Genomic DNA, 21,578 nt, shown 5'->3' on the forward strand with positions numbered 1-21,578 from the left:
ACCTCAATCATAATTGACATATATCTTTAACTAAGAAGGTGTGAGTTTGAATCCCCACTCCCACATGTACTAAAAAAAATGAAAAATACCATGAACTAAATAATTTTGAGAGAATAATGGGTTTCCTAAATATCTAAAATGCTGCACAAAAATGCTACCCAATTTAGTAATAAAACTAAGGGTGTATTTGGAAGTGATGGTAGAATTAGTGATTTTGAAAAAAAAAAATGACTTAAGTATAATTGATTTCCAAAATAATCTTGTGATACCTTAAAACTCAATTAAAAGTTATTTTAAGTTTTCCTAAAACCAATTTTTAATTTGTGAAACATGACCCATTAAAAAGAAAGTAATTTTGACAAGGCAAAAATATTTTTACCATGCTAAAATAACTTCAAAACACACACTAATAATGCATCTCTATTACATTGTACATACAAAATGGTAAGAAACCTATCCGAGACTTGGTAGAAGATTTTGACCACGGTAGATTTTTCAGAAACTCAAGTACTACTTAGTAGAAAAGATAAGGAAGAAATAGAGTGGTGACAAATTTAGTGAATGGTGATTGATAATTTAAGAGTAATTAGCAAAATTCATTTAGAATGATAAGGTAATAAGGTAAGTATATATGTTTAACGCATTATAAATATATTTGTAGGCTAAGAATTTGATGATGTTTGAAACTAAAACGTTTGTAACATATATGCATTGGAATAGGAAAGCTTATCATTAAATTTGTACTTAATACTAACTATATTGGCATAAAAAAAAGGAAATTGCAATGGATAGCAAATTTTTTTTTTGTGTATTTCAAAATATGTCATCCGTTTTTTTAAATTTTCAAATATAGCAAAATTTTTTACTCATATCAGTAATATATTAGATATATATCATATAAATATTGTATAGACACTCGTATTGCACAGAGCACAACAAACACCTTGATGCACAATCCAATTTGCAGAAACTTTTAAAGGATTAAAGCTCAAATGGCCATTATTTAGAAGTAGTTGGATTTAGGCCGTACATAAATTATGGTACTTATATAAATCATTTAAAACGTGACTCCACTGAGAGTGAATATTGTCTCGAACTCGGGACTAGTAGAATTTCCTGTTATGACACTCGATTTGCATCCATTCCACTCGTATATTTTGCTAAGACCCGACTCGTATACTAAGTTAGAGATGTAGTCCCAATTGTCTTGCGTATCATAATGCCCTTCTTCTCGAATCTCGGTAAATGCCTACCACAAAAACACAATAAGTGAATATTTTAAAAAAATATAAAAGGAAAGAAAAGAAAGAATTATGCTAATGATTTATTTCACCTCATTAACTAAATTTTGGAGAAATTAATTCTAAATCTTAAAAATTAAAGGACTAAAATAAATATTTTAAAATAAAAGAAAGCTAAGGACTAAAATGAAATTGAAAGGAAGAAAATCCAAAATTTTTTTAGTTGAAACTTTGTATAAGCGCAGGTAAGGACAAGAAAAATGGCTGACCGTATTGCTCCAAAATGTACGATTCCAGGGATTTGACCAAGCTGCCATCCAATCACAATGAATATCATTATTGTTCTGACCACGATATACAACCGCTGCAGAAGAGCCAGTGGCAACTCCAGAGGTTTTGACATGAAGGAAACCACCCCATTGACCATTTGCAATCTTAAGTGGATAAGGATCAGGTCCAATATGACCATGCCAATTGTGATCGCAGATAAATGTTATCGGATCACCAGTGGCATTGTAAAATAGGCAAAGAGTAGAGACTCCAGTTCCCCATTTTTGTTTCAATGAATCTACATATGCTCGAACATCTTTGTCTTTCCCTCCATCATTTTTCATATTAATTGCCTCAGTTGCCCTATCCAGACGCGTTATTGTCTTCCCTTCATATTTAGGCATAGCTTCTAGAGTTTGATTTGTGATTGGATTGCCAAACACGTTGGATGCCATCTTCCGATCTCTCTAGAAGAAAAAAAAAGCACATGTTAATTTTTTGTTATTTTTTTGGGTAATATTTCTTGTTTTCTGTATTTTTGAATAATATAATTCTATTTGGTAACCCCATTTTTCATTCAGTTGCTGAAAAGAGGAAGGAACGAGAGAAAAGACATTGTATTTTATCACTATAATTCTATCGATAAATATTTGTCATAAATACTTAACTAAAAAAAGAATATATGTTAACATTTTCATTATTACTTATTATATTTTTAGGAAAAGACACAAAAATGTATGTCCATGCGCAACATCGGATACAATGTTGGGGACATTGATTTCGGGTTATCCAAAAAAAAGAGAGAGAAAACTAAAAGAATATATGTCTATTTGGATAACTACTTTTTTATCCACTTGCTATCCATATTTCCAAATTAGAAAAGGGAAGGAAAATTTTATCTTAATTATAATCTATGCTTTGAAAAAAGAAAAAAAAACCTTCAAAATTTTAATGAGCTGAATAATAGTAATACAAGTATAAATTTTATTAACACTAAGGAAAATTAGAATCATGTAACAAAAGAAAACAGGTAAAATTTTTATTCTTAAAACGTATAAATTATAACTTGAGGATTATTTATAAAAAGAATAAGGAAGTAGAGAATAAGAAAGTATATTATCTGAAGTATGAGAAATAGAAATATTAATACCCAAACAGAGAGAGAAAGAAAAGAAAAAGAAGAGTAGAGTAAAGTGCCAAAATCTTTACTCTCTAAGGAGACCGACTAATATGCAAACCTTTGCTGCCTATCTTTCTTCGAGTTTATGGTATTTATAATATCGAAAATGCTACTTTTTGTTTAGAAACCCCAATGATAAAAACCATAGGGGTCCATAAAATTAAAAGAAAAAAAAAGAAGATAAGGATGCATATGTAGGTGTGCCAATAATACTTTTTGCTTTCAATTTGAAAGGTCAGAAATTGAAAATATTTATTGGATAATCTAAGGTGCCACGTGTTCAAGCTCCAATTGAACCACATGGATTGAGTTAGTGGAAACCAAGCAAAGACCGAGCAAACCGAACCCAATTTTGAGCACACCCATTTTAGGGGCCGACTGCACATGAGCAATTCGTGCAAGATATAGCCAGCTGCTTAAAACCTATACCCAAAGGGCAAACACTCTAGAGAGTCACCAAGGACGTCGCTAGTAAGTCGATTTTCCTTATATAACTCCTTGTAAGAATTTGACACAAACTCTGAAGTAGACTTTCTTTCTCGAGATTACTACTCTACTCTATTGCTCCGTACACACATTTTCTCTCATCTTAAGTTTTAATTTAGGCATCGGAGTGTATTCGGCAAAGCATCACACCGGTGCTAAATTTTTGTTTGCAGGTAACCAGAACTAGGAGATGAAGACATATATGGCTTCTTCGTGGTACCTTACGTAACACTTGTCTAGAAATTGGCATTAAAAATTGACGTTGTTTGTGAGAAAATAATCCATGACCACATGGCTCCACTCACACTAATGGAGGGGGTTCTGGCTCTTCTGTCCTCTCCTTGTTAAGCCAATCTCACGACCTCTTGGTCGAGAATACATGCCTTAGCTAGTTAATGTATGCCCACATGGAACTTGTAATTATCTCTTTTATAGTTAACTTAATGAAAACTCGGATTCTTACATCTATTTGTCACAACTCTCTCTTTTTTTGAAAGATGGGAGAGGTTTGAGTGATCGAATGCAACCTGGTTTCCTTTTGAGCGTCTCCATTCGTGGTTGTTGCTACTCGCATAAGCATTTTCACTTTAGCTTTATTCGAACAATGTCTCATTAATGTGACTTCATTTCTTTCTATGTCACGTGCTTGGGGTTCAACCATGTTTCTTTGTACGCAACGATTTGAATGTTGCGCTAGCTTTAGATGTCACATCTGTTGGGAAATTGATTGACCTAAATAATTTCTCCTTTCACAGAAAATATCCAATACAACCGATAATATGCAAATATGACGAAAACAGTAAAGAACAAGAATACGACACAGCAAATTATACTGATTTACCACTGAGGGCTACGTCCAGTCTTTCACTCAGATGTGGGTAATTCACTAATATAGTTCAGGATTGGATACAATAACTCTCCCCAAAATATCCCCTACAGGTCTAAACAAAAGCCCCCTAGCTTCTAAGTATTTTACACAATTAATACTTAGGAACAGGAATGAAAAACTCATAGAATCAAGATCTAATTACCCCGAATACATTGATCTTGATCGATCCAAATGCCTTTACCAATGTCCGAGCCATCCCCTTCAATCTGCCATGAAACTCTCTAAAAAACGGCTCAAAGACGGTTGGGATAAACCTTAAAAGTGAAAAACTGCTATTTATAAAGTTGACACAGCGCCATGGCATTATGAACAAAAGTCCGTGCTGCGCCCCCATCTGGACAGCGCCACGGCGCTGCCTCCTCGGCCCGAATGGCCTGCAGCGCTCCGCTTTCCTGTTTTTCATCCCCACTTCAACCACGAAGCATCCTTGCTCGATCCCGACTCTTCCCTAGCTCGATCCGACGTCGTTTTAACTCCACCAATCCAAACAATCTCCCACTTGGAGACAAAGCGACACTTCTCTGCCTCCAACTGCATCAACAGTGTCCCATCGACTTCTTGAAACCCTCCGTCAAGGCACAGTTTTGACTCCTCTATTAACGAACTGATCAACACTACTTGGCCCTACCCAAGCATTGTCTGACAATGCCCCGAGACTGGACAGCTCTACGTGGTCTTGTCCCTCAGACTTAGAGACATAGCCATGTACTCCCACTTGACCTAAGTGGTCCTCGTCGCTTCCTTTCTCGATTGAACCCAATGACCTCTAAAGGAATATTCCCTTGATGACTTGGCGCTCCCAGCCAAGTCTTTCGCCACACTAGAAATAGAACTCATACCCTTCAATGCACTAATTCGCCTATGCGACTTCACCAGCTCGCCTGAACGTCTGACAACTGAGGAATGAACTCGATGGCCTATCAAATTCCCGTTTCCCTTTTCTGTACTTCTCAACTGTTTTACTTGAGCTGATGGCAGATTCTTCTGATCTGTTCTGGCCATCAATGCTGCTGGTCCTCTAAGGTCTCACCCTAAACCATCTGCAGCTACTTTGTGCATAGTCTGTCTCAATGAACCCTTGGCAACCCCAAACTCTGACACATAAACAGAAGATCTCTTGTGACCTGTTGCCACCACCATGGATTCTCTCTTGAGCTTCCAGCAACCCCCACTAAACTCACTACTGTAGCCATCGTCATCTAGCTTTCCTACGGATAACAAATTAAATCTGAAGCTAGGAATATACCTGACACCTCGTAGCACCAACTCGGCCCCTTCGCCTGTCTTCAAACAAACATCTTCAATTCCTCTCAACTTGGAGATACTCTCATTCCCCATTTTCACTGAACAATAATCACCTACAGTAAGAGATAAGAACCAACGTCTGTCTGAAGCAACGTGCGTTGATGCTGCAGTGTCCACCACCCATTGGTTTACAGATATGTTCCTCTGAACACAAGCCATAAACTCTTCAATCTGTTCTTCTTCTGTTGCAACATTTCTAGAATTGCTCCCCTTCTCACAATCTTCTTTGAACTTTCTACAGAAACGTTTCACGTGTCCCTTCTTGTGGCAGTAAAAACAATCCACTTCTCCACTGGAACTCTCACTACCCCTGCTATATCTCTACTGCTTCCCATTGTAACTCATCTTTGCCTTCCCTTTGTTCTGAGCTACCAAAGCTAATTCAATCCTGTTTTCTGCTCCTGAAGTTGATGCAGACATTTTCCCTAATTTTCTCCAGGCTTCCTCAAAATGGCAGCATCACAAATAGCTGTAAATTTCAAGCTATTTTCCCTAGCAAATTCGACACTGCGGTCTTCATCGTCTCCCAACTGTCAGGTAAAGACGTCAACAACCTCATAGCTTTCACCTCCTCGTCAATCTTGACACCCATCCCTTCTAACTTGTTCAAGATATCGGTGAGTTCATTAATTTAGGAATTCACCGAGGTTCCTTCCTCCATGTGGATATTGAAATACCTCATCCATAGAAGTATCTTTGTATTGGTAGAATGTTTTTCATACCTAGCTTGCATGGCCTTCAACAAATCTTTTATTGTAGTTTTTTTGCCACCAGACTACAAACGTTCATCGACAACGACATTCTGATGTTCGCAACGGCCTACTCATCCATCTCATTCCAATCCTTGTATACCATCCATGCTGGTCTCTCTCCTAAAGTCTTGTGTATCTTCTTGCATGTAAGAAGATCCTTTACCTACATCTTCCAAAAACTGAAATTCTCACCGGTGAACTTTAGAACCCCTTCATAGTAATGGTGTACGTGATATTTGTCTCCCATGATGCTGCAACCCTACAGCTCTCATACCACTTGTTGGGAAATTGATTGACTTAAATAATTTCTCCTTCCACAGAAAATATCCAACACAACCAATAATATGCAAATATGAAGAAAACAGTAAATAACAATAATACGACACAGTAAATTATACTGGTTCACCACTAAGGGCTACGTCTAGTCTTCCACTCAGATGTGGGTAATTCACTAATATATTTCAGGATTTGATACAATAACTCTCCCCAAAATATCCCCTAGAGGTCTCAACAAAAGCCCCCTAGCTTCTAAGTATTTTACACAATTAATGCTTAGGAACAGGAATGAAAAACTCACAGAATCAAGATCTAATTATCCCGAATACGTTGATCTTGATCGATCCCAATGCCTCTGCCAATGCCCGAGCCTTCCCCTTCAATCTGCCACGAAACTCTCTGAAAAACGGCTCAAAGACAGCTGAGATAAACCCTAAAAGCGAAAAATTGCTATTTGTAAAGTCGACACAGCGCCAGGGCGCCGCCCGGCGCCATGGCGCTACGAACAAAAGTCCGTGCTGCGCCTCCATCTGGACAGTGTCGTGGCGCCCTGCAACAGCGCCGTGGCGCTACCTCCTCGGCCCAAATGGCTTGCAACGCTTTGCTTCCCTATTTTTCATCCCAGCTTCGACCCCGATGCGTCCCGGCTCGATCCTGACTCTTCCCTAGCTCGATCCGGCGTCATTCACTAGCGTTATGCTGAACGCACGCACTAAGAGTGGTAACAATTCTATAGATGCAAGCGCACACCTGTCAGAGTAATATAAAATGGATGGAGTATCCAAGTATCGATCCTCAAGGACTTCTAAATAATTTCCAAACTCTAAAGTTTTAATGAATAGTGAACGTTGAAATGAGTGATTCTTGTAAAATTGGAAGTGGTCACAAATAATGGTTTTGGATTTGGGATTTGGTCTTATAATGGTAAACCTAGCCCGAATTACTTCGAGTTAGCCAACAAAGAATCAAGGATACGCTAAGGACGATATGCATTTTACTTTAGGAACCAACGACTACGCTTTTCACTTGACTTATTTCTAAGCAAGTTCAAAGTCCTAAGACATTCCCTAATATGTCTATTATGAGAGATATCTTAGTTTTAGGATGGAAATAGTCGCAACCTCGGGTTAAGGTCCTATGTCTAGGCTACTTAACCGGAACCCTTATGTCTAAGGCGCTCCTCTCCTCGGTTTAACCACTCAACAATGCAAATAAGCAACCTTTTCAATATTGACTTGTTAAGACTTACAGTGGCCTTCTCTAAACCCTAACTTTTTGGGAAACATGTTGAGCAATGAGTGGAAAGCAAAAACACTACTTCTTAGCAACCCTTTTTAGAAATAAAAGGCTAACTATCCATAACCGGGCTAGAGACGGGAATTTAGAAAGACATATTGAAGAAAATACAGTAAGTAAAATGGTTGAAATTGAAATGCATGTGTGAAAAACAAAAGTTAACAGACGGAGAGTTTTGCTCGGGATTGAGAGCTTCGCCCTTCTCTTTCAAGCAAGGGGGAGTGTCACGTGCTCTTTCCTCCAAAAACACAATTCTCTTAACTAAAAAATAAAGTAAAGATAAACTAAGTGCAGGATTTTTATAAATTTGAATGGGTAGAAAATAACTAAGTAACAATGGAAACAAAACAAAGCTCAATAAAGGAATGTAAAGTGCTCGGGATTTAAAAACTAAAAGCAACTAATGCAAGCAACTCAAAAGTACTTAGAAAGCAACAAAGAAACACTAAGAATGATCAAGAGAAGGAAGCAAGGCTTGATGAATTTGGTGGAGAAGCTGCTGGAATTTATAGTTGTGCAGAATTGGTTAGGTAGGTCCTAAAACGCTAGTGGATCACCCATTTCCAACTCCTTTGACTGACTAAATCGTGCTCAAACTGATAGTGGAACACTTCTTCTACACGTATGCATCGGTTGGAACCACCAAAATGCATTGGAAGACGCGTTTCAATAAGGGCAAAGTTGGAAGAAAACCAGTTTTTCTGGAGCCTCCCAGGCGCCTGGCGCCTCCCATGATGGTGTTTCCGACTTTCTGCTTCTTTTGATTAATTTGCACTCCCAAATGGTCCTAAAATGTCATAAATACAATATAAGCCAACCACAAACCATCATATATGAATTTTGCATGAATTGGAACTCAAACGACCGAGAAAAAGTCCGAAACAAAGTTAAAACATAGTAAAAACAGCATCTAAAACCTTCTTTTTACGCATGTAAACAAGCGTAATCAGTCATTTTGACTCCACCAATCCCAACAACTTTTGCGTAAGGTGGGTTCTTGCCACTCAAGCGTTGCACGACTTTTCGAGGTGTGGCTCCTCGCTTATAGCATCTGGTTAATGACGCATCCGTTCGCTACGTTGGCCTTCTAAATTTTTGTGTGCAAAAGGGTGCAGACAAGTGACCACAATTTCATCTAGCCTTGCCACTTTCTTCCATTCTGAGACACCACCCAATTTGTCGTGATGAATTTGGAGTCGACGAAAGATGAATCACCTATTGGATTTGTAAGGACTGCAAACAAAGTCTCGTATTGGTTAGGGAATAGAGTGATCCATGGTATATAAGGAAGGACAATTATCGCTATTGGTATGAGACATTTTGGGTGAAATCAAAGGAAAAGTAGTGAGGGTTATGCCTAAAGCGAACAATATCGTACTATTGTGAAGATACTTGGGGGTACGAGGATATCATTGTTCTTAATAAGTGGTATCAAACTACAAGAATTTTAGGTTTTGGTGACAATGCAATTCGTCGCCAAAAGATGAAATTTCGTCGCCAAAACCTTTTGTCGACGAAATAATTTCGTCACCCAAGTCGTCGATGTTGGACCGTCGCCAGACGGTTTCAGCGATGAAATTTTGCTCTCGTCGTTGAAAATATCTTCGACGACGACTTGGCGACGAAATCATGTTTATTCCATCACTGAAAGTTCGTAATTTCAACGACGAACACTGATTTCGTTGCCAAAGGGGGTACTTTCGGCGACGAATACCATTTTCGTCGCTGAAAGACCCCTTTGGCGACGAAATGCAAATTCGTTGCCGTAGATCTCGTCGTCAAAACTTGAAATTCTTGTAGTGTCAAAGCCATGGTAAATAAAAAAAAACTAAGTGTGTGGGAGAAATCCTTGAAGACGAGACCAAACAAAAGTGGTTGGCAAGCCTAATAGTCAGTACGGAACTTGTGGATGGATCTCAAAATCAAACAAAACGTGCTCGAGGTAGTGAACAAAGACATGTTCTGTGCTCGAGTGATTGAACAAGACATGGCCTATCAAGTCGGGTAGATTCATAGGAAGTTTATCACAGTTGGGTAGACTGATAGGAAGAATGAGGTACTTTGTTCATGGCGAGGAGATTGAAGGTGCGGTAGAACAACACCTGGTGTTCCCACAAGGTGGTCCGTGTAGCGAGTGCTCTATCTAGACGTGCTGGATAGAAGTTGGCTCTCATTCCCTATCGGGAGTATATGAGTTGCATAACTATTCGAGGTAAGAATACAAGCGACACTTTGTTAGAGGGGAGGATTGTTAGGTTTGTAAGGAATGCAAACAAAGTATCACATAAGAAAGTGATCCATGGTATGTAAGGAAGGACAAATATCTCCATTGGTATAAGGCATTTTGGGTGAAACCAAAAATAAAGTTGTGATGGTTATGCACAAAGTGGATAATATCATACTATTGTGGAGATACTTGGGGTACGATGGTACCATTATCCTTAAGACGATCGTCATCTCCCCTTTCGCATTTGTCTCGCTGGTTGGCCCTTCAAGTATCTGGAGTCGTGTCAGAGATCGTGTGGCGGTGCTTAAGGTAGAAGTTCATTTGCTGAAGATAGATCTGGTCTTGGCAAGGCTGATGGAAGAGACAAAGTTCTCTCCAATCAATTATTTCTCTTACAATTTAAACCTCTTAAATCTAACTTAAAATAAGTAATTGTCTCAACTATTTCAGCCATGCTCAGATAGACTATAAGTATCCATATCTAAAGCAGCTAATATTGATAAATTTCTTCTTAGTGAAATATTCATAAGTTTTTATTATTGAAAGTTTATAGCTCATAATGACTGTTCGACGAGAAATTCAATAAGGGAAACTCGAGTTAATGAACTTGTATTTGTATTTATGTATAAGTGTTACAACTCTACTGTATGATCCTCTGATTAATTCTCTCTGACGTAAGCTCGCTTCGAGGGTTAATGAACTTGTTCTCGAATCAAGGAGGTTGTCACTTTCAGTCTCGAGCGTATTGAAGAATCTTTACAATCTTCGGCTGTGAAACTGGATGTTTGATGAAATCTTCGGCTTGCGGCTTGTGAAGTCTTCGGCTTGTAGCTTGTGAAGAGTTCCTTTGCTTGAAGTGCAGCTTGTGAGATCTTCAAGTCTTGAGAAGAATTCTTCAATCGGTTGCTTGGCGGAGTGACAATTCAATCTTCAAGTTAGGCTCTAGATTCTTCGCTTGACACCGGGTGCTGAAAACTCTGAGTCTGCAATTCTTCTCAATCCTCTGAATGCGTCCACTCTCCCTCCCCTCAATGGGATGTGACTCCCTCTATTTATAGAGACTTGGTGGGTCACATATGGGCCATGGGCTTGAGTCCAATCTCCTTATGGGTTTGGTCCAATTAATCGATTCCATCGGACGGCCATAGGAGAGACACGTGCATTATTTCATCCATTGATTTAGGACACAATTTAAATTAATTAGGACACATGTAATTTTATGATTGGTCTTAAATATAATTTAAAATTGTGACATGGCATTTAGTGATTAGTTGAAATTTCTCCGTCAACAAATGCCCCCTTTTCGAGATTTATGCACGTATATCTGTGTGTGGATCTCGAAAAAGAAAAATGTAATATGTGACATTTGATCAAAATATGAAGTATGGTTCATAAGTTTGATTTAACGTACATATCAGCTTTGGCGCTGACTTTTGATTTTGATTTGATCTTTCTTTTTTTTCGATAAAATTTCTACTGATACCTCTGAATTTTGGAGTAGAATATCTGGGTAAAGTATGACATATAAGATTTGCAACATGTCATAAATTGGACAAATATTATGCGATGTTTTTTTTTTCACGATTTGAGGGTTAAGTTTGACTTTTTTTTTTTGTACACCCCCTTCTTCTTTTTTTTTATTTTAGCAAAGAATTTACGAAAAGGAATAATTCTTTGGCAAAAAAAGACATCTAATTTGAATGGAAAATAAATCATCCAAGATTTGATTCAAACGAAATTTGTGATTTAAATTTCGCTTGAATTTTGGGATTTGCCAAATTTTATTTAACCATCCACGGGCCTTGACCATCCCAAATATGCTAATTTTGTCTTCAATTTTCCAACATTTCGCCGGCGGTATATTTGTGTTCCCACGTCGCAAAACACAAAATTTCTCTTGTCTGCTGCTGAGCGTTCGAACACTGCCGCTAAACGCTAGAGCCAGCAGGAACTTCTCGTCCAACGTCGTACGCCGCCGCTGAATGCTGAACGCAGAACGCCCAACCCCGACTGAAACGAATAATTTCTTGAAATCCTGCCGAATAATTCCTTGAACGTCGCCGCCGAACGTCCAATCTTCGGGTGTTGTGATTTTCTATTTTTCGTTTTTTTTTGTTCGTCAATTCTTCATATATGTTCCCAATTGTTTGTGCTTATTGAACGACATTTATGGTTTCTTAAATCTCCATCCTTAGTATTAACAAAGTGAAATATTAAATCCAAAAGAAAGAAGTTTAGTTTTGACTTCACTGGATTGAGACTTTTCTATTTCTTTCCAAGTCTGATTGACGTTTTCCTCCAGTTTTTTGGAGCTAAAACGAAGAAACATCGTTACTCTTGTGGAAGCTTTCAGGTCTGTAATACTTTTTTCTTTTTTTCTTCTTCTTCTTTTCATGATATATTTTTCTTCTTTATGCAGCATTTCGTATCATTCTTGAGTCCATAGTCTTCATTTATTCGTCTTCATTTCGCATCGTCGGTGAGAATCTATGAGACTCGTTTATTTTATTATTATTATTTTTTTTAAATCTCCAACTTTGCTCATGTCGCTTTATTTTCCATGCAGTCCTTTGTGTTATTGTTGTCGTCATAATCTTCCTTTGCTTGTCACTCCTGCCGTCGGTAAGAAATCTCTTTTTTTTTTATTCTAACTTTATGTTATGTATGGGAGAGTGAATGATTTTTTTTTTAATCATTAACCTACCAGTTACCACTGTTCTCCATTTTTACAAATACTATACATTAAATTTTTTTATTTGGCCTGTTTTATGCTTTATTTATTTATTACTATTTTTTATATTTAATTTTAATTATTGTTATTCTCATTATTATCTTTTAGGAATTGAGATTTGCAAATTTATCTACAACTACCACCGTAATATCCAACTTCGTCGACTTCTTGAGAGGTAAATTGTGTCCTCAAACCCTTCTATCCATGGCCAATTTTATGCATCTTGTTTCTTTATATGCGCATATGTATATTCTCTGATTCATAGGTATCCCCCCGGTAATCACATTTGCTATGCAGTGATTTCAATGTTGAGTAGGTTAACGCCTCTTCCGCTGGTTGAGGTGTTCCTAGGTCAGCGGTGGTCACCTCCTGTCTACCTTGCAGTGACTTCATTGCTGAGTAGGTTAACGCCTCTTCCGCTGGTTGAGGTGTTCCTAGGTCAGTGGTGGTCACCTCCCGTCTGCCCTTGCAGTGACTTCATTGCTTAGTAGGTTAACGCCTCTTCCGCTGGTTGAGGTGTTCCTAGGTCAGTGGTGGTCACCTCCTGTCTGCCTTGCAGTGACTTCATTGCTGAGTAGGTTAACGTCTCTTCCGCTGTTGGAGGTGTTCCTAGGTCAGCGGTGGTCACCTCCTGTCTGCCTTGCAGTGACTTCATTGCTGAGTAGGTTAACGCCTCTTTCGGTGGTTGAGGTGTTCCTAGGTCAGCGGTGGTCACCTCCTGTCTGTCCTTGCAGTGACTTCATTGCTGAGTAGGTTAACGCCTCTTCCGTTGGTTGAGGTGTTCCTAGGTCAGCGGTGGTCACCTCCTGTCTGCCCTTGCAGTGACTTCATTGCTGAGTAGGTTAACGCCTCTTCCGCTGGTTGAGGTGTTCCTAGGTCAGCGGTGGTTACCTCCTATCTGCCTTGCAGTGACTTCATTGCTGAGTAGGTTAACGCCTCTTCCGTTGGTTGAGGTGTTCCTAGTTCAGCCGTGGTCACCTCATGTCTGTCTTTGCAGTGACTTCATTGCTGAGTAGGTTAACACCTCTTCCGGTGGTTGAGGTGTTCCTAGGTCAGCGGTGGTCACCTCTTGTCTGCCTTTGCAGTGACTTCATTGTGGAGTAGGTTAACGCCTCTTCCGCTGGTTGAGGTGTTCCTAGGTCGGTGGTGGTCACCTCCTGTCTGTCATTGCAGTGACTTCATTGCTGAGTAGGTTAATGCCTCTTCCATTGGTTGAGGTGTTCCTAGGACGGCGGTGGTCACCTCATGTCTGTCCTTGCAGTGACTTCATTGCTGAATAGGTTAACGCCTCTTCCATTGGTTGAGGTGTTCCTAGGTCAGCAACGGTCACCTTTTGGCAACCCCACAATGATTTCATTGCTGAGTAGGTTAACGCCTCTTCCGTTGGTTGAGGTGTTCCTAAGTCCGCAATGGTCGCCTTTGTTTACTTTTTTTTTTAAAAAAGTTTTGTAATCATAATGTTCCCTTCTAAACACCATTTTTTTTTGTGTGCAGGATCATGGTATATTTTGCAGAACACCCTGATCCCAAGAAAAGGTTGATTACGCTTGTTTACATGCGTAAAAAGAAGGTTTTAGATGCTGTTTTTACTATGTTTCAGCTTTGTTTCGGATTTTTCTCGGTCGTTTGAGTTCCAATTCATGCAAAAGTCATATATTATGGTTTGTGGTTGGCTTATATTGTATTTATGACATTTTAGGACCATTTGGGAGTGCAAATTAATCAAAAGAAGCAAAAAGACGGAAAAACTTACATGGGAGGCGCCAGGCGCCTGGGAAGCCTGCAGAAAAACTGGTTTTCTTCCAATGAAACGCGTCTTCCAATGCGTTTTGGTGGTTCCAACCGATGCATACGTGTAGAAGAAGTGTTCCACTATCAGTTTGAGCACGATTTGATCAGTCAAAAGAGTTGGAAATGGGTGATTCACCATCGTTTTAGGACCTACCTAACCAATTCTGCACAGCTATAAATTCCAGTAACCTTCTCCACCAAAATCATCAAGCCTTGCTTCCTTCTCTTGGTCATTTTTAGTGTTTCTTTGTTGCTTTCTAAGTACTTTTGAGTTGCTTTCATTAGTTACTTTTGGTTTTTAAATCCCGAGCACTTTACATTCCTTTATTGAGCTTGTTTTGTTTCCATTTGTACTTAGTCATTTTCTACTTATTCAAATATATAAAAATCCAGCACTTTGCTTATCTTTCCTTTGCCTTTACTTTATTTTTAGTTAAGAGAGTTGTGTTTTTGGAGGAAAGAGCACATGACACTCCCCCTTGCTTGAAAGAGAAGGGCGAAGCTCTCAATCCCGATAAAAACTCTCCGTTAGTTAACTTTTATTTTTCACACATGCATTCCACATTCAACCATTTTACTTGCTGTATTTTCTTCAATATGTCTTTCTAAATTCCCGTCTCTAGCCTGGTTATGGATAGTTAGCCTTTTATGTCTAAAAAGGGTTGCTAAGAGGTAGTGTTTTTGCTTTCCATTCATTGCTCAACATGTTTTCCCAAAAAGTTAGGATTTAGAGAAGGCCACTGTAAGTCTTAACAAGTCAATACTGAAAAGGTTGCTTATTTGCATTGTTGAGTGGTTAAACCAAGGAGAGGAGCGCCTTAGACATAAGGGTTCCGCTTAAGTAGCCTAGACATAGGACCTGAACCCGAGGTTGCGACTATTTCCATCCTAAAACTAAGATATATCTCATAATAGACATATTAGGGAATTTCTTAGGACTTTGAACTTGTTTAGACATAAGTAAAGTGAGAAGCGTAGTCGTTAGTTTCTAAAGTAAAATGCATATTATCCTTAGCATGTCCTTGATTCTTTGTTGGCTAACTTGAAGTAGTTCGGGCTAGGTTTTATTATTATAAGTCCAAATCCCAAATCCAAAACCATTATTTGTGACCACTTCCCATTTTACAAGAATCACTCATTTCAACATTCACTATTCTTTAAAACTTCAGAGTTTGGAAATTATTTAGAAGTCCTTGAGGATCGATACTTGGATACTCCATCCATTTTATATTACTCTGACAGGTGTGCGCTTCCATCTATATAATTGTTACCACGCTTAGTGCGTGCGTTCAGTATAAAACACCCAGTCAAAGGTGTTTAGTCATTTTGAAGGACAAAGACCAGTCGTTCAAGAATGAAGTTATTCTTCAAGTTGAGGAGCCGATACATAATCCAAAGGGTTGGCCTCCGTTAGATAATTTTGGCCATTTATCGAGATGGTCTAGAGAGAAATCATTGACTCGGGATCCTTCTTTGGCGGCATGGTTTTTAGACTCTCCCCTACATAATAAGGAGCCAAGTTCAAATCCAGAGTCGACACTAGGTCGTCGAATCATCAAAGGCTCGGCTCGTTGGGGTCCTATGTTAAAACTTTATGGAGAATTCTTTTATATTCCCTATTATTGGGAATGGTTAGAATTCACGGTCGCCCGGAACGAGGATACACTACAACATACATATCTGTTAGATGCTGTTCTGGCTTCTTTGTACACCTACGATCGTAACAACGACATAATTCGAGCGTTTTGTGAAGCTTGGTGTTCTTCAACCAATACTCTTCACACATCATCTGGAGAGTTATCCATCTCTTTGTGGGATATGTGGAGATTAGGAGGACTTCCTATTAAAGGCAGGTTTTATGATGAAGTTGTTCCATGTCGTTCGGAGTTGTTAGCGACGTCTAAGGATGATGATTATCTCCCGAAAAGTTGTGAGTATCTTTTTGCCGCTTATCATCATGTAGCATCTAACGACGGGGTTTACTTTCGAGTCCATGTCAAATTGTGGATCTCTTTCTGGTTTAAAGGAGATCGAAAGTACACGAAGGCACCCACTCGAAGGACACAAAAGAATTCTCGACCTCGTTCAACCCATAATCCAGACGGGACTTCTTTTGTACGTCGTGATTGGTCTGCGGGGGAAATTAAGTTATTTGACGAGTTGGGTATAGAAGATGAATGGAGGGAAAAAACGTATTTGGCCGCTTTTCTTTCCTGCTGGTTATGTGTATTTAGTAAGAATTTGTCTCTTTGCCCAGAAGTTTTCAAAACTGCTAGTTATATGGCCAAAGGGATCTCGTTTAGCCTTACTGTTCCTGTTTTGGCCAACATTTATCATGGGCTCGGCCAGATCCATAATGTGTCGCCTTCTGCTGGGAATTCAGGTGCTTGCTTTCCTATACATTACATTCATGGTTGGCTTGCTCATTATTTCAACACACATTTCAAAACTTATGTGCCAGTTAGAGGTCCTATGATGGTTGATTATTCGGGGGAAGGTAGAGCTAAGTACTTCAGCGCTGTCAAAGCTCGTGATATGATTCACAGGGGAAGATATATATCATGGCATGCAACTCTTCAATCTAGGAATAAAGATGAGGATTTGAAAGGTAACGAGCGACTTTCATTTCATAATTTATCACTCTTCTCAAGCTTGCGGTCATGTTTCTTATCATCGCGAAGCTCGGGTTCGATGGTCGTTGAGGCTTATAGTCCTTATCGGTTCGGTCGACATTCGGGTTTTATCAAGATATACCAAAAGATTTGAGCGAAGAGGTTCCTCCAGCCAGCTTAGATAGTGTGTTGCATCATTGGCGAATTTGTATTTTGACTCGGACATCATCTCAAGTACGTCTCCCTGCACGTTCACTAGATCCGCATAACCAAGTCACTCCCCGTTATACAAAATGGTGGTTAGTAAAACATGGAGATTATCTTGAAGAAGGGATACAAAAGTTGAAGATCAGTGCCGCTCTTCCCCCTCATAAACCAAAACCTGCAAAGAAAGTTGGTGATGACAATGGGGGGAAAAGAATTCATCTTTTAGATGTTGAACAGTTTGTTGCTAAAGATAATGAGGAGAGTCATAGCAGCAACAGTGATCATCATTGGAAGAGATCAAAGAAATCAGAGCTGGTAGTAGTTTGTGACGACAAATTCTTTGATGGTGTTGCGAGTGCTTCGGAATGTCCTGCTCTTCCTTCTACACATTTGGTGAGTAATTCTTTTTATTTTCTTGTTTGTATTTGTCTTGTCTTCTATGATTATTACTTCTTTTCTTAACAATCCTCTTATTTATTCAACTTATAGTCACCTTTGGATGATCTCATTCATGAAGATATGGGGGAAAGTAGTCTTTTATCTTTGATGAGTCCCGATGTCCCTGATCTTGCTGCTGCTTGTGTTGGAGGTTTCAAGGCGCCAACTGGCAAGGTTGTAGCTCCCCCAATTTTGTTGATGGATGCCATTCCTGCCCAAAAGATGATATGTGTTGATGCTCTTGAAGTCTCCAACTTCTGTGCGGACACTGTGATTTCTGATGTTCAACGGCAACTTGCTTTAGTCATGTGGGACCGCCTACATAAGAAGCTCATTTGTACTTCACTTGATAAGGCTTCTTATCTTGAGCTAGAGGCGCACAAAATTTTTCATGCCATTTCAGAGACTAAAGCGATAAACCTTGCGTCTCTCAAAGACTTTGTAGGTGACTATTTTCAAAAGGTTGCAGATTATAATAACCTACAGTCTTCAGTTTCTTCTCAGCTGACTTTAGCAAGTAAGGACCGTCAACTGGAAGAGTGCAGCTTTAGCTTGGAGAAGATATTATGTGATGAGTAGAGCGCCCTTGAGGAGAAAGACAAACTACAACAACAACGCACGCGCATGCTACAAGAAGAGGAAGAGTTGGAAGCCAAGCTTAAAGTTTGTCAAGCTAAACGAAGTGAGATTTCTAAGTTTATTCTTGAACAGAATGAGCGTTGAGACCAGCAGAAACTTGAGGCTTCTAAAGTGCGAGAGAGGATGAGCAACCTTGAAAACACTCCAGTTGTTAATGATGCAGTAGTGAGATCACTCGAGGCATTTCGTGGACTTTTGACAGATGCGCAACAGGAATTGAAAGACTTCAAGTGGGCGCCACGATTTTAGATGATGTCATGATTTCTTTTGCATTCTCGCTCTTTTATTATTATTACATGTATGGACTCAGTTTACTTACTCATTTATATTATTGGCGTTATTTTTTTTTGTTATATATTTTTTTTTACGAAGAAGAAATATTTTCATGGCCAAGATGATAATAAATTGCATCATTTTTTTTTCTTGGACTGAACTTAAAGTTTCCTTTAAGCTGCCTACGTACCTTTTTTTTTCTAAAAAAAAAAAAGGATCAAGTCATAACGTAGTTCATTTACAATTTTTTTTTTTTGCCATTCACCTTTTAAACTCACGTGGGCTAGGAGTATCATGCAGTTTAGGCTCTTGCGATAAGAAGCGGTTACAATTTAAGCATAGTATTTCTTTAGGAATTTTCCGTTGATTGGGCCAATTCTGAGGCCGTCCTGATCCACGATCTTGTATGCTCCGTTCGTGTAGAGTTCTTTTACAACATAGGGTCCATCCCATTTTGGAGTGAACTTATTCCCTGTATGTCGAGTTGTAATGATTGGTCTTCGCACTGCAAGTACGAGCTCACCAACTTGAAATGATCGAGGTCGTACCTTTTTGTTGAAAGCCTTAGACATGCGGGCCTGATAACATTCTAGCGCTTGTTGGGCATCCAATCTTCTTTCATCCAATGCTTCCAACTCTTGAAGACGAAGCTGAGCATTATCCTCCACTGTTAGTCCTTCTTGTACCGCCATTCGTAGAGATGGAATTTCTCTTTCTAGAGGGAGCACGGCTTCTACTCCATATACAAGAGAATAAGGCGTAGCACCAGTCGGAGTGCGATAGGTAGTTCGATACGCCCATAATGCTTCACCAATTCTTTCCTGCCAGTCTCGCTTGGACTTGGAGACCACTTTCTTCAATAAACTACATAGCGTTTTGTTAAACGCTTCTGCCAACCCATTTGCCGCAGCATTGTACATGGATGAATTATACTACTTGAAGCCAAATTTCTCACATAATTTTTCTATTAGGCTATTGGAAAACTGTTTTCCATTATCTGTGACAATGCGATGCGGGATGTCATAACGGTAGATGAGATGGGTGCGAATAAAATCAGCTACATTTTCTTTCTTAGCTTCTTTTAGTGCAACAGCCTCAGCTCATCTTCAGAAATAGTCTGTTCCTGAGAGAATGTAAGAATGTCCCGCTGATGATCTGGGAGTTATAGGACCAACAAGATCGAGTCCCCAAGCTTCAAAGGGCCATGAAGCTATAGTTGGATGGAGTGGCTTCGGAGACTGATGTATAAAGTTGGCATGAAATTGACAAGCCTCACATTTCTTTGCATATTGCATCGAGTCTTGGACCATTGTAGGCCAATAGTAGCCCATCCTTTTCAATTGGAAATGAAGCTTTGGTTCAGATTGGTGAGCCCCGCATACGCCCGAGTGGGCTTCTTCTAAAGCTTTTATCGACTCTTCTTTTCCTAAGCATCGAAGGAAAAGACCTTCATACGAACGGCGATAGAGAGTTTCTTTGTAATAAATGAAACGAGCTGCTCTCCTTCGTACTTCTGTTCTATGTCGATTATCTGTAGGGAGTTTTCCATGTTGGAGATAATTTATAATTGACTGCTGCCAATCTTCTTCTTCAATCACATAGACGGATATTGCATTCACTTCTTCACTCTCACTTTCAGTTGGTGGTATGATCCATCTTTGGCAAAGTGGGATATTTACAACTTCATCCTCCAAAATTGTTAAAGCTGTAGCCAGATTTGCCAAAGCATCGGCCTTCTTGTTTTCAGCTTTTGGGACGTGCTCCATGGTCACAGTTTCAAAATTTCCCAACAACTGTCTGGCATAATTGAAGTAAGGTATTAGGCTTTCATGTTTCACCTCATACTCAAGCAACAATTGATTAATTATCAGTTTCGAGTCTCCATAAATTTGCATATATGTCACGCCAATTTCTAAGGCTATCTGGAGACCGATAATGAGTGCTTGGTATTCAGCGACATTATTAGAACACAACTCGCCAAAAGTGAAACTGTATGGCAACATATGCTTCTCTGGCGAGATGAAGATTATACCTGCCCCTGCACCACTTCTTCGAGTTGCACCATCGAAATACATTGTCCAAGGCTCAGTAATTTCAATATAGAAGATCTCCTCGTCAGGCAAGCTTTCAGATAATTTCCAATCTGTTGGAACTGGATGATCTGCTAAGAAATCTGCAACGGCCTGTCCCTTTACTGCTTTTTGTGGAACATAGACAATGTCGTACTGTTGGAGTAAGATTGCCCATTTAGCCAGTCGTCCTGAGACAATTGGCCTAGATAAAACATATTTGATTGGGTCAGCTTTTGCCACCAAGTGTATTGTGAAGGCTTGCATGTAATGCCTCAACTTATCGATGGCAAAGAAGAGTGACAGACACATCTTCTCGATGGGTGAATAACTTAGTTCTGCCCCATTCAAAGTTCTACTCAGGTAGTAGATAGCACATTCTTTACCTTTCTCTCTTTCTTGTGCGAGTAATGCTCCGAGTGATCTTTCTTGTGTAGTAATATACAACACTAAAGGTTTTCCGGCTGTAGGGGCCGCCAAGACAGGTGGGCTAAGCAAATATTTTTTTATGCTATCGAAAGCATTTTGACATGCCTGATCCCACTCAAAGGTCACATCTTTCCTCATTAGCCGTTGAAAGGGTTGACATCGACCAGCTAAATTTGAGATGAATCTTCTTATATAGGCCAAATGTCCTTAAAGACTTCTCAACTCACGTAAGTTTCGTGGCTCTGGCATTTTTTGGATGGCATCAATCTTGGATTGGTCAATCTCAATTCCTCGATGCCGTACTATAAAGCCAAGAAACTTCCCTGATGTCACACCAAAAGCGCATTTGAGAGGATTCATTTTCAACTGATATTTCCTTAGGCGCTCAAAGACTCTTCTCAAGTCCTGCAGATGATCTTCGCGTTTTTTCGACTTAACTACAAGATCATCAACATAGCACTCGACAT

The 21,578-nt window shown here is 39.3% G+C and overlaps 3 protein-coding genes across 4 annotated transcripts; all 3 read right to left on the bottom strand.

Moving 5' to 3' along the window:
- Positions 1-948: 948 nt before the first annotated feature.
- Positions 949-2,834, bottom strand: LOC111023882 (23 kDa jasmonate-induced protein). 2 transcript variants are annotated; one of them, XM_022301380.2, is made up of 3 exons: positions 2,721-2,834; positions 1,511-1,978; positions 949-1,249 (listed from the first exon to the last, which is right to left on the bottom strand). In XM_022301380.2, the coding sequence occupies exons 2-3, from the start codon at positions 1,964-1,966 to the stop codon at positions 1,058-1,060; spliced, it is 648 nt and encodes a 215-aa protein (XP_022157072.1). In that variant the 5' UTR covers positions 1,967-1,978; positions 2,721-2,834; the 3' UTR covers positions 949-1,057. The 2 variants fall into 2 exon arrangements, with proteins under 2 accessions (XP_022157072.1, XP_022157071.1); XM_022301379.2 differs by having other exon boundaries at positions 2,662-2,804.
- A 16,111-nt stretch (positions 2,835-18,945) lies between these two features.
- Positions 18,946-19,533, bottom strand: LOC148210686 (uncharacterized). Its single transcript, XM_088125147.1, has one exon. The coding sequence runs from the start codon at positions 19,531-19,533 to the stop codon at positions 18,946-18,948; it is 588 nt and encodes a 195-aa protein (XP_087981273.1).
- A 186-nt stretch (positions 19,534-19,719) lies between these two features.
- On the bottom strand, positions 19,720-21,249 carry LOC148210687 (uncharacterized). The gene has a single exon (XM_088125148.1). The coding sequence runs from the start codon at positions 21,247-21,249 to the stop codon at positions 19,720-19,722; it is 1,530 nt and encodes a 509-aa protein (XP_087981274.1).
- Between the last annotated feature and the right edge of the window lie 329 nt (positions 21,250-21,578).

The sequence above is a fragment of the Momordica charantia genome, assembly GCF_013281855.1.
Source record: "Momordica charantia cultivar OHB3-1 chromosome 6 unlocalized genomic scaffold, Mcharantia_2.0 BLBB01000006.1, whole genome shotgun sequence".
Classification (NCBI taxonomy): Eukaryota; Viridiplantae; Streptophyta; class Magnoliopsida; order Cucurbitales; family Cucurbitaceae; genus Momordica; species Momordica charantia.